This window comes from Lonchura striata, chromosome 3 (genome assembly GCF_050655825.1).
Source record: "Lonchura striata isolate lonStrDom1 chromosome 3, ASM5065582v1, whole genome shotgun sequence".
Taxonomy (NCBI): domain Eukaryota; kingdom Metazoa; phylum Chordata; class Aves; order Passeriformes; family Estrildidae; genus Lonchura; species Lonchura striata.
Window position 1 is genome coordinate 14,882,633 of NC_140705.1, and position 13,304 is coordinate 14,895,936.

General features: G+C 40.6%; 1 protein-coding gene across 4 annotated transcripts in view; it reads left to right on the forward strand.

Moving 5' to 3' along the window:
- The first annotated feature begins 3,255 nt into the window (after positions 1 to 3,255).
- The window catches only part of NOL10 (nucleolar protein 10), a 55,174-nt gene continuing 45,125 nt past the window's right edge, over positions 3,256 to 13,304 (forward strand). For 2 of the 4 annotated variants that reach the window (XR_014954199.1, XM_021525406.4), the window contains exons 1-8: positions 3,256 to 3,357; positions 3,773 to 3,818; positions 4,557 to 4,655; positions 5,449 to 5,526; positions 7,348 to 7,385; positions 10,180 to 10,316; positions 11,036 to 11,101; positions 12,762 to 12,822. Coding sequence is in view for 3 of the 4 variants with exons in the window: in XM_021525406.4 (XP_021381081.1) it covers positions 3,292 to 3,357; positions 3,773 to 3,818; positions 4,557 to 4,655; positions 5,449 to 5,526; positions 7,348 to 7,385; positions 10,180 to 10,316; positions 11,036 to 11,101; positions 12,762 to 12,822 (591 nt within the window). In the remaining variant the exon portion in view is untranslated. The remainder of the gene's footprint in view (positions 3,358 to 3,772; positions 3,819 to 4,556; positions 4,656 to 5,448; positions 5,527 to 7,347; positions 7,386 to 10,179; positions 10,317 to 11,035; positions 11,102 to 12,761; positions 12,823 to 13,304) is intronic. The other 2 variants (XM_021525407.4, XM_085576296.1) reach the window with 2 other exon arrangements.

Consider the following 13,304-nt stretch of genomic DNA (forward strand, 5'->3'; position numbering starts at 1 on the left):
TTGCTTTTTTTTTTCCTTTCTAGGCTAACTAACCATTCAGTTCTCATAACTGCTATCATTCTAATTATTTTCAATCATAGTGTCCCCTAGGGCATGACAAAGGGTTTTCCAGAAGTTATGGGGAAAAATTAACATATTGATCTGCAAGATGGCATTCACAGAAGAAGTGATTATTGTCTAATCCTTATTTTTTGTTTGTTTCTTTAGACTATACATTTTAATAATGAAAACATACTTAATCTACACCATATATCTTTACCCACAGCTTACAGGTCTGAGAGGTACAGTGGACCTGATCACCTAGATAAGGCAGTTCTTTCCCATCTCAAGAACAGTATTAACTGGATCCTTGCTGCAGTCTCAAGCTGTGGAAATGCTTTGCATAATTAATTTTAGAAATGTTACATTCTCATAATTTCCTTAAATTTAGAATCATGTAAGTTGAAACTAGTGCTAACAGATGAGAAAAGTTTCTTGCTGCAGAGGTGCTAGATTTAAGAGTATTTTTCTGTACAAATGCTTGTTATAACAAATAAGGTAAAATCCAAGCCATAAGGTTGTTGGATTTCTGGATTCTACAATATACACTCCTTAATTCCTGAACATTTTTATAGCAGGAATGCCATTTCCCCCCTTCATATAGCTTTTTTACTATTATTAAAGTGACATATTTTATGCCACTTATTGTTTTAAAAGAAAATTAAGAAGAAGGACAATGTTAATGTCTAAACAATGTTCTGTTGAATGTTTTCCATTATCATATTTTCTTGGTTTACTGTGATTTTTCAAACTTTCTTCTTTTTACCCCATTACATATTTTTAGGCTGGATGAAGCAGCAGTGAAGGGGAAGGAGCCAGCAGCATATGCTGAGGGACAAGGATCATGCTGCAGTTTGGTGGTAACACAGCTCTGCCAGCTCATTTCCCTGGCTGGTCCTGCATGTGGTGCCATGTGATCTCAGAGCTGCCTAATTCCCTCATGATCATCACGTGTCTTTCTGCTCCCTTTGATTCACCAAAGCAATGAACTTTTCTGTGACTTTGTCTCTCAGTATTTGGGAGTACTTCTTCAGGTGCCACACTGAGGGAGAAAAACTTTGCCTCCAAACAATCATTAAGGGTATTGAAATACCCTACTTGAAGTATCTCCCAAGACAACTTTCTCAAACAGATAACCAGAATTAATTACCTAGACAATTATAACACTGACACTAGAAGGAAAGCTGCTATTTCCAGTGTTCTACACCTTCAGGAATTCCTTGTAGGTTCAGACATCATAAGCTGCTGAATGCCTTTTGAGTGCCCTGGAATATCCTGTTGGGCCTTCAATCTGCTGTTCTAGAATAACACAGATCTTCTGCACATCCCAAGCCATATCAACCAACCCCCCCCATGAATGTCTGGGATTCCTTACAATATCCAGAATTGTGGATTCAGCAATTCAGTAAATTCAGCAATTCAGCTTTAAATGTCTATTAATAGCTCATGTTGCTCTAATCAGACTGTGGAACTTGATCAAACTCACCCCATAGAAGACATTCAGTGGCTGCTGCACCACTCCTTCACTGTTAATTAACTGCATTTACCAGGGATGAGATTCAGCTGCCTGAGCTTCTAGTGCCACCACAGATGACCCTGCACATCCTGCCCACCTCCAGATTATACTGCAGAAGGGTTTGGATTTTCCGTAGGTCTTGTGTCAGCCCCGTCCAGGTGCCCTGGATACCACACAGCATCTCAAATGTCACTAGGCAAACTACATATAAGCAAGTAAAGCCTTAGCTCTCTGAAATGGGAGCTTAAACATCTAGTTTAAACTTATAGGTATCTATATTTAGGTGTGCTCATCTCCCAAGAATCTCAGCTCTAACACCTTGTCATACAACCCCAAATGGAGATCTTTTTAGTAATGATACTGGTATCATCATTGCTGTGATACACCATTCATAAGACTTATTTGAAACTACTTCAGTTTGCTTCAGTGCCAGAGTTATGCAGTGTTAAAATTTTAGTTGTGATTTTCATTGTTTCTTCAACGTGGGTATGGAGTGGATATACATTATTTCAGTCCTTGTTTTTGGTACTGTAAATTGGAACAAGAATCGTTGGGATTCTGGATACTGGTTTTCTTTTTTCAACAGCAATGCTACAAAGCAATAAGAATGTATCTTTCTATGGTCGCTAGCAAGGTTCTGATGAGCAAATCCGGGACTCACTGTTTTCCACGACTAACGCACACGGCTTTCCACAGGGTGAGAAAATTAACCTGCTCCACCAAGACTGCAGGAATAACTCCTGCCTTCCTGAGTTCACATGGAAAGTGACGCCACAGCCTGCCTGATGGACACTCCTGGGGACAGACAGGGCTCTCAGTGTCCGGACACAGGCCGGGCCCTGCGGAAAGGGCACACGGCTGCCCCGACCCCTGCCCTCTGCCCCATCCCGACCCCTGCCCTCTGCCCCATCCCGGCTCCTGCCCCCTGCCCCATCCCGGCTCCTGCCCTCGGCCCCATCCCGGCCCCTGCCCCCTGCCCCATCCCGACCCCTGCCCTCTGCCCCATCCCGACGCCTGCCCTCTGCCCCATCCCGGCTCCTGCCCTCGGCCCCATCCCGGCTCCTGCCCCCTGCCCCATCCCGGCTCCTGCCCCCTGCCCCATCCCGGCTCCTGCCCCCTGCCCCATCCCGACCCCTGCCCCCTGCCCCATCCCGGCTCCTGCCCTCTGCCCCATCCCGGCTCCTGCCCTCTGCCCCATCCCGACCCCTGCCCTCGGCCCCATCCCGACCCCTGCCCCCTGCCCCATCCCGACCCCTGCCCTCGGCCCCATCCCGGCTCCTGCCAGCGCCGCGCTCCGGGGCGCGGGGACCGCGGGCAGCGCCCAGGGACGAGGCAGCAGCGGAGTTTGCTGTGTCCCGCGGTTTGCGGTGCTTCCCCCGTTCCCGGCGTGAGGCGGGGCAGGGGCAGAGCCGCGGAGCTCGCTGTCCCGCGGTTGGCGGTGCTTCCCCCGTTCCCGGCGTGAGGCGGGGCAGGGGCAGGGCCGCGGAGCTCGCTGTCCCGCGGTTGGCGGTGCTTGTGAGGCGGGGCAGGGGCAGAGCCGCGGAGCTCGCTGTCCCGCGGTTGGCGGTGCTTGTGGGGCAGGGGCAGAGCCGCGGAGCTCGCTGTCCCGCGGTTGGCGGTGCTTCCCCCGTTCCCGGCGTGAGGCGGGGCAGGGGCCGGGCCGCCGGCCGAGCTGGCGGAAGCGCCTCGCCTTCCGCTTCCTCTCTGCCCGGGAAGAGGCGGGCGCGGCTGCGGCCATGCAGGTCTCCAGCCTCAACGAGGTGAAGATCTACAGCCTGAGCGCCGGCAGGAGCCTCCCGGAGGTGAGGGCGGCCAGGGGAACGGCCCGGCCCGGCCCGGGTCCCGCGGCGGCAGCCGGAGCCGCGCGGTGCCGGCGCGGGGCCCAGCCCGGCCGAGCCGCCCCGGCACATGTGCGCTTGTGTTGGGATCGGTACCGAGAAACAGCCCTGAGCCTTTCTTACATTGGAAATGCAGTTTAAATGAGTGAGACTTTGGCTGTAGAGCTGCTGGTTCACAGACCCGCAAGCAACACGACCCTGTACGTGTTCTTGGTGTGGAATGGTTAAACTTACCAGTGGAAGGGAAATTGGAAGATAATCAAGGAATAAAAGAATTAGCGTCCTAAGTGTCTTATGTTTCAAACGGTTGGATAAACTTTGATGCTCGGGTTCCTGTATGAATAATGAGTTCAAGACTGATGTATACCTTTGCTTGCAGTGGCTCTCTGATAGGAAGAAAAGAGCTTTACAGAAGAAAGATGTGGGTGAGTTTTCCCTTCGCAGGGTGCTCAGCAATACTTGGCTACTCCACCTACATAACATGCAGACCCAGAGGAGACTCCTCACAGACTGATACACAGAAGTTATCCCTAAGTCATAATATAAAAACGACAGACTTAAACTACAGATAGTTCTTTCAAATTCTCGTATAGCTTCAGATGAACATTGTATAACCAGTGGTGTTTTAAACTTTAGACGTTAAATATTTGGGTTGTGTATTTGTGTAACAGAAACACGATGAATGAATTCCATGTTGTCCCTTATGTTAAAATCAGACCATAAATTCCTCTGTGACACTGTGCTAATCTTAGAGAGCGGGACCACATCATTACAGCCTAAGCGTCTTACACAAAATAAAAAAGGCTATTTGGGATCATTGGAAGTGTAATACAAGAAACCTAACCAAGAAAAAAATACGTAGAGGTAATGGGGCGTAGAATACCTTATACAAAGCCTTAATTGTGAAAGTGTGCAATGAGTATTTGCTACTATGTTGTATAATAACTTGTAACACAGTTACATTGGGGTACTAATTTACTTTGCACAGGGGTAGTCTGCTGCTTAGGGTTAGCAGACTGTTAAACTGCTTATAATGTGATAGTTGTTATATATGTAAAGGATATTCCCTATACTCAGTGAATTCAACATGCTTCCTTAGGAAACTTACAGGGTTTTTTTGACTGATGGAATTGTGTTAATCCTACAATTTCTTTTCTTTATAGATATCCGTAGAAGAATTGAACTTATTCAAGACTTTGAAATGCCCACAGTTAGCACAAAGATTAAGGTATCAAGAGATGGACAGTATATTATGGCAGTTGGTGAGTTAACAGTCTCTCTAACAGAGGCCAAAAGTCCTAGGTAATCTTGTGTGCAGAGTGACTTAGTGTTTCAGGTAGAATTGTTAAGAGTTCATTTTAAAGTGTGGAACTGAACATTCTGCTGGAAGCTTACTGTTAACATGTGACAGAATGGCTGTCTTGGGAGTGGTGCTGTGGAACACTTCTGTTTAGAATACATGCATTCTTAGAATCATAGAATGGTTTGAGTTGGAAGGAACTTTTGAAAATTATCTAATCCAACCCCCTTGCTGCCAGGGTTTATAATACAAATAAAAAAAAAACCGAATAGAACAAATCCATCTATAATACAGTTAAATGCTAAGTTCTGAATTACTTTTGGTGTATATATGTTAAATAACTTCTGAACATCATTGTTTGAGTATTGTTTTATAGGAGGAGGATAATCTGCATTTTGTGACTGTCAAAATGGGATCCAAACATGAATCCTTTAGTAGGTGTTAATAAAATGAGGAGCCTTGGTCTTGCAGATTTACTGGAAGCTGTTACTAGATTCTGTATGACGTATCTGGTTAGGAGAACCTGCATACTAGTGGGGTGCTTACAGAAACCAGGCTGTAAGGTTGTGTTACTAACAGGTATGTCTTTCCAGTCACAGAGGCTTTGGGAAGATCAGAAGACTTATAGTAGAAACACAGTAAAGCCTGTATATGTAAGATGTTACACTTTAAAAAAAAAAAGCTTTTGTGTTATCTTTTTGTTTAACTTTTTTGTTTAATTAAACATCTTAATTTATCATAAATTACTCTTTCAGGGACTTACAAGCCCAGGGTCCGCTGTTTTGATACCTATCAGTTATCCCAGAAATTTGAAAGATGCTTAGATTCCGAAGGTTAGTATAAGCCATCGCTGTTAGTGCATAATAGTACCTGTTAGTACATGTCTCTCATACATAATTCAGGTTGGACTCAAGCAGAAATTCTGCTCCCTGTGCTCAGGGGACAGAATGGACTTCAGGGGAATACAAGAATCTAGAGTAAAACCATCTACTCTTCAGATCTGAATTTTCCCCTTTTATTCTGATTTCAAAGTTCTTTCCTTGACTGGAAAAGAGGGTGTGAGTGATGTAAGATTTACCTTGAGCCAGAAAGTGTGGGGCTCAGAGGGTGAATGTGGCTGACGTCAGTGTTCTGTTTGGTGGATGTGATGAGGACAAAGGCTGGGTGGTGGCAAGATCTCCCTTCTTACCTGTTCTTTGAGGCAGTAAGGTAGGAGAATGCATGGTGGGTTGCTCTGTTTTCTCTCTGGAGCTGAAGCTGAGTAGGTGAGATACAGGGTAAAGAGAATTTCCTGGGGGAGTGTTGGTTTGTTTGTTTGCTGGTTTGGTTTTCTGTTTGTTTTCTGGAAACAAGGTACTTAGGGGTAGATAGTGGCATGGCCAAGGCCGTAATTAAACCCTATTTGCTACTAATTTGGTGGGAGAGCAACTGTGGTGAGGAAAATAAGGAGCCATCTAGACAATGGGAAAGGGAGAATTAGCTGGCAGTTAGAGCAGGGCAGGAGCTGCCACAGCTCTGAGCTTTTAGGGTGCTTAAATTTCAGGAATTCTGAGGTCATTTTGTTTGTTTTGTTTGTTTTTTGTTTTTTTTCCAGGGATGGTAGGGGAGGGGTGGGAGGGTTGTTATTTCAGTTTTTTTTGTTTGAAGACTGATGAATGAAAGCTGGGATGTAGGGGTGACCAAAACAATGAGAAATTGAGCATATTCATTATAGAAGAATTGAGCTGGTCTGACTTTGATGTGTGTGAAAGTGATGCAAGAAATAAAAACTGTAATAAGAGCATGGGGTGTTTCTGTGCTCTCTGCCTTAGGACTACAAGGAGTCATGTAGGGTGAGGGAGCACTGTTAGGCAGGGTTTCAGAGAAGCTGGGAAGGTATGGCAAGAGTGAAACCCTCTTTAAAAGAATGGAAGTCATTGTAATCATAAATGCTTGCTGCTAATTAAATTTTTTTGAATTGGCATCTTAGTAGACTGCAGAAGTATGTTTTAATTTGAAGTCTAGCATAGAGTCACTTCAGGTAACTTTAAATTAGTTGACCTTAAATGAGTTATCTCATTTAAATAGAAACAATTTAGCTGAAGCAGCTACTCCCTAATGTTGCCAACTCAGCTCAATTAAAACTAGGCAAAGTTCAATATGGTAGTGTTCAGCATGAGTAGTAACTTTCACATTTGTGATTTTTTTTTGAGCCTTAACTTCTTTTGTGGAAGTGCTGACCCCTTGGAAGGACTGTGCATGCAAATTTATGCATATATGTCCAAACTCATGTAATTTTTTATCATCTTTGATGGATTACCAAAGCTCCATGGGCCACACACTCACTGAAAACCATTTGCTTAGACATTCCCACACCCATAATATACATGGTTGAGCATTGTGTTGAGGAACGTGTCAAGTATACAAGAACAAAAGATTACAGGATGGATCATATGTTTCTAAAGTTTTAGAAAACTACTTATGTTTTTGCAAATCAAGTTACATAATTAGAGATCTTACTAAAGATTGATGCCTGCATTATGCATTGACACCTGTGGGGAATACTTACATCACTAAAGATTAGCATGAGTGTAAATGTTTTCAGGATTATGCCAATATTTGCAAATAAGTTTGCTTGCTTTGTTGACTCAAAATTCTCTTGCTCTCTCCTCTAGTGGTTACGTTTGAGATTTTATCAGATGATTACTCAAAGGTATGTTTAGTAGTTTTCAGTGTATAAATGAAAAAATTGTTTAGTATGTATATTAAAATGCATTTTCATATATAGTAAAGGCAGTCAATCAGCACGGCTTTTGAAACAAAAATGTTTTTTTAAAAACTGCAAACAGGATAAACATTTTTTTCACATTTAAAATTTTGTTTGTTTTCTTTGTGCCTTTGTGCTATAATTTACTTTACAACTTTTAAAGTCTTTTGTCTGTTGGAGAGAAAAACTTCAAATAGTGATCTATCCTACAAACAAAATAATGTGAAAAATGGAATTAACTTTTCTTTCTGGGCTACCATTTAGTCACAATCCCTTGTGACAAGTGATGCACACACACGCTGTTTTTGAAAGGTGGGATAGCTATGGGTACGTTAACAACCTGATTTGTCAGTGTTATAGACATGATGATGACGAGCATATGAATGAGGCAGAAATTGTGGAGAGAAGTAATATCTTTTTTCTTTAGTTTTACTTTTAAATGAAGTGCTGTACCTGAAGGAATTACCAAAGTGTTTATTTTTTATGCTTTTTTTTTCTGTGAAAAGACCTTACCATTTCAGGTGTAGGTTTGTTTTAATAAATACTGCTATTTGATCAGAGACATGATCATCTAGCCTTGTAGCTTTTTTTGCATTTTTCCTGTGAGATTTCCAAGGAAGTGCATGAATTCAAGTAGCAGAAGGTAATGGCTGACACTTTACAGTAGCTTCCCACTTGCCTGTCTGGTGGAAAATATTTCTGGCTCTACATACCAAATAGTCATTTGGGAGACTGAGGAACATGCTGTCTTCCCAAATCTTTTTGACTGGTTATGAACAGAAAGGTGTGTGTGTTTTCAGCTGAAATGGGTGCTGCATTTCAGGCTGAAGCCATACTTTTTCAGCTTCATACAATCTTTATGTTTTTAATTTTATTTTACTAAAACTTAAGAAATTATCAGAAAGAAAAATGAACTTCATGTAGCTGTCATAATTTGTGGACATGTTAGAAAGAGGGAACAATATTTGAGAAATTACACTTGAAATTTTTAGAATCATAGAAGTATCGATTGGAATAGGACTTTAAAATATTATTTTAATGCTTAAGCAGTTCTGTCAAAATCTGCAGGCATGGTGGTTCCACAGATTTACTGAATAAATTGTTGCAATTCTGCTCTACCTTGTCATAAAGAATTTTTCGTTCCAGTCAAATCTGCTTGGTAAAATCTTAAGTTTTTACTGTTGCTACTGGAAAGAGGGATTTTTTTTTTGTGCTGTATTCTGTCCCTTGTCAGTCTTGGTAGCCCTCTTGGTGCTCTTGGCATCCTTTCATAGCCAGGAAAAATAGTGTCTCTCTAGATCGGTTCCTGCCATCCCTGTAAGGTTGCTTTGAGTCTTATTTGCATTTTCACAGTGAGAGCACCTTTTTTCTTTCATGCAAATTAGTATCCATAAGGCCAGTTACATTTCTGTGCTTTTCTAAGTTTTAAGCCCAAAAGTCTTGGACTAAGTTTTAGACTTGGGAGAGGGTGTAGTATATTTTTTCCCACAGCCTTTTGCCAGGAGACCTGTATTTCCACATAGTATTTTTGCCACACACCAGCACCAATGCTTTTGCTACCCTTAGGTTATAGTTTTCTGGTGGTGACCAAAATTAATTTAGTAAGAAGAAAAGACAAACATGATTTACAGTGAGCTGTATCCTCTACTAGTGAAAGAGAACATGAATATATTCAAGTCCAGTATTGTAGAAATTTGTGTTTAAATAAAAAATTATTAGCGGTAAGACAATTATACAAATTTATAAAGAAAGATGACAGATTTAAAGTAACTTATGTCCCTCACCTTCCCTGAGTTTCTCATCCTTATTTCATTGTTAGCAATGTAATTTAGCAGTAAAAAAATGTAGATATCTTCACTGCATACTGTTTTTAGAAGATGCATGTACTACACAAGCCAAATGAAAGTGTTACTTTTCTAATCCAAGATAAATAGGGATGGCTCAGAGACAAGGGTTTGGTTGTGATTATCATGCATGGTACGAGTTTGGGCCAGGCCAGCTGTTCCTCCATTGCTCAGTGCTTGGCCATGGTTTGAGGTGCAGTATGAGTGCAGCAGGTGATGGGGGTGATCCCGTTGCTGGAGTGGGAAGAATCCCTTCCTGTGGGTGTGTGCCACCTTAACCTGACATAAGGAGTGCAACAGCAGGACCTGGCCTATTTTATTTACTGGGGTAGACTGAGCTCTCTAGTAATGCCTCCCTTTAGGATTTTCCAGGACTGAGATGTTTGTCTAAGTTTCAGAAAGAAATAATGTTCTTATTCAGCTGGCAAAGAAGAAAAATGCAGAAAGATCATTGGTGTCATTTATTGGAATGCTGTTGTACATCACGATGTGTAGCTCATGTGCCTAGTCCATGTGAATGTACTGGTTCAGCACAGGACAGCTTTGTACCTGGAAGAAATCACTAACTTTAGTGTCTTGAAGGAAGTAGAAATATTAATTTTGGTGCAGCAGAGCATGAGATAACTGTGGTGTTTCTGACTGTAGAGTCACTTTCAGGGTATCTCATTTACTCTTGTGAATATGCAAAAAAATATGTATTAATAAAACTCTGCTGTGGCTAGTGAGAATGATGAAGCATTAGTTGATTCTATCATTTTAGTAGAAATTGTTTGAATAAGTTGTGATAAGGCCGTATAAGTTTGAAAAAAAAACCCACTGAAGTTTGTGCTGTAAAACAAGTTGAGAAGATATTTGTCTGTTTCTGTATGTTTCAGTGCTTTTAATTTTATTTTCAGATTGTCTTCTTGCAGTGTGGCAGATATGTGGAGTTTCATTCGCAACATGGCCATTACTACAAGACAAGAATACCAAAATTTGGTAGAGATTTCTCTTACCACTACCCATCGTGTGACCTGTATTTCGTAGGAGCAAGGTATTAAGTGGAATATTTTGTTTCAGTTTTGTTAGCAGTGTTTTCCAATAATAAAATTAACATTAAAATATTAGAAAAGCTAAGAAATGGAGGAAGTTGCAATTCCAACCAAATTAATAAAGAAAGACAGTGAAGAGTGGAAAATGTGGGAAGATTAAAATTAATTTAGTTTCCCATGCTATTTTTAAGCTGTTTCTTTTTTTATTCTTAAACCATGTATTTGCAAATTTGTATTTAAAACTACCTGCCAGTTTTAAAAAGTGTTTAGCATTTAAGTGAAGTAAATAACTTTTCCTATCTTGGTTGGTGTTTTATTGTTGTGAAGTGTGAGTTAAATAACATAATTTGGTTTCTGAAAAGACACAGTAAAAATAAAATTAGATCCTTAGGGTTTTAAACAAAGTTACTAGAAATTCAAGATGTAACTTAAATCACAGGAAATTAATAGATCTTGAGAAATGAGTTAATGTATCTTGCCTGGAAAAATAATAATTGGTAGGATATTGAAGTATAATAAATAAATGGTGAACGTGCACATTTTTCTCTGTATTTTGAACACTGATTTATATATTTGTCTTGTTGTAAATTGTAAATTCTGAAAATTGTGTATTTGGCAAAATTAAGCTGTGAATAAGAATCCTTACAATACCTCCAAATTTCCAGCAGTGTTTTTCAGTATTTGTAAGGCACAAGAGTAATTTTGGGTTTTACTTTTGTAGTTCTGAAGTGTACAGGCTAAATCTGGAACAAGGAAGATTTCTGAACTCCTTGCAAACTGAAGCTTCGTAAGTTCTGTGTAATGCATGACCTCTGTCTTCTTTCCACCAGGTGGAAGCAGACTTGCAGCGTGCTCACCCCCAGTACTCTCTGAACACTGCCCAAATACTTTGCAGGGTTGAAAATGAACATGTGCTGAGTCTGAGTCTCATTTCATTTTATGTTCTGTATTTTTTTGTTCTAGTTTTTATGTTTAATTGAATTTTCTTTTGTGGATGTTTTAAAATTGCTTAATATAGACTAAATAGGTATTATATAACTTGATCTTAAGAGCATTTCATTAAAACTTTGCCGTTATTACTCAATTTAGCCATCACATAGAGATCTACCCACAGGGTATGTACTTTCCCAGACATGTCTTTGTCCTTCTGCTCTTGAAGTAGCCCAAAGAGAATTTTATATCTCCAACATGTGTCTGATTCTTTTGAAAATCCTACCAGAGTAGGAACTGAGTTTTTTTTTTCATGTGGGGAGAGGCAGATGAGAACAGACTTCACTAGATAGAGTGGCTTGTTAGTGGGCAGCAGCTGGTGTTGGGTGGACAGAATATCTTAATGGAGCTCAAAAACTGAGCAGCAGGAGGAAAAAAAAAAGGAAAGTCTTGGAATGGGAGAGGTAAGGGTGTAAAGTAAAATCTGGGTTAGAGAGATGTGACTGAAGTTGTGAGAATGTTTTGAGATGAGGGAGTTGGATAAGTTACAGAATTAGAGGTAGAGAACTTTGAATGAAAGAAGTTGGAAAGTGCTGGGATAAGTGGTGTAGAAAGAAATATTTGTACTTTGGAAGAATTGCTGTTGAAATACAGGGCTCTTGAGTGCCATGTTGAGAAACAGAATACTTGGGTGAGATGAAGGAGACCATTGGTCAGACAGAACATGTTGGAGATGTAAGCCATAGAAGATAAGTAATCATAAAGATCTTTTGACATAATTAAAATCAGAGATTCATTTAGGTTGGAAAAGACCTCTAAGATCATCAAGCACAACCATTGACCCAACATGGCCAAGTCCACCCAAGACCATGTCCCCAAATGCTTCATCTAATGTCTTTTAATTATCTCCAAGGGATGGTGATTGAACCACTTCCCTGGGCAGCCTGTTCCAGTGATTGGCAACCCCTTCAGTGAAGAAACTTTCCTAGTATCCAATCTGAGCCTGGCACACCTTGAGGCGATTTCTTCAAGTCCTATTGAGTTGTTTAAGAATACAGTGGAGCAGAGTAATGTGGCAGGGCTTGGTGGTAGGTGGTGGATATGGGCAGAAGAACGCAGAGAATCTCAGAGCCCAGGCTCCTAATCAGGGCACAGTCATATGAATTCAGATGTATTTTTTCAGGGAGGTCTTGAAAATTCCAAAGATGGAAATTTCCCAGCTTCTGTGATTAACATTCTAGTGCTTAAATATCCTTACAGCATAAAAATATTATTCTTACATCCAATTGGAACCTTACCTGTTTGAAGTAATCAGCACTGTCTCTACATCCAGATTTTTAGTAAGCTCTCCTGAAGTATGGGAAGCTGTTGCCATCTGTCCCTCCCTCCCTCCCTCCCTCCCTCCAACTTTTACTTTCCAGGCTGAACAGTAGTGTACATGATTACAGAAATCATATTAGTTCTTCATGTGTTAAATTGTTCTGAGGTCATTAAATTTGTTTCTTTTTCTCTTGTAGAGAAAGTAGTGTCTGTGACATAAATCCTGTACACTTCTTGTTTGCTATGGGGACGGCTGAGGTAAATGTTTGCATTCCTTTTGTGAAAAGGGCAATGGTGTTTGTTTCCTTTTTATATTAATTTGCAGGAGGATAAGAAGAAATCATGAACCTAATTAATTTAATTGGTCTCATTTGCTATGGTAGATATAGATAATGTTAAAAGATGACTTTTCAGAGTGTAGTGCAGATAAAATATTGGAGTTACTTGGTTGCTGAGCACTTGAGATTTTGCAGATGGGAGCGAAAATAATGTTCTCTCATTTTGCAGTGTAGCCATCTGTAGAAACTAGCTGGCATGTGTATCCTATTAATCTTAAGAAAATTAGTGTTAGTGATTTTGATTTAGATTGCATTGAAAAAACTACAAATTAAATGTGTGCACCCTCTATGTCATTATTAGAACAACTGTTGTCAACATAGGAAATTTTGTTAATTATTCCTTAGATTAGATAATTCATAATTTTGTTTAAATGTTTTCAGACTTGACAGCATAAGCTTGAA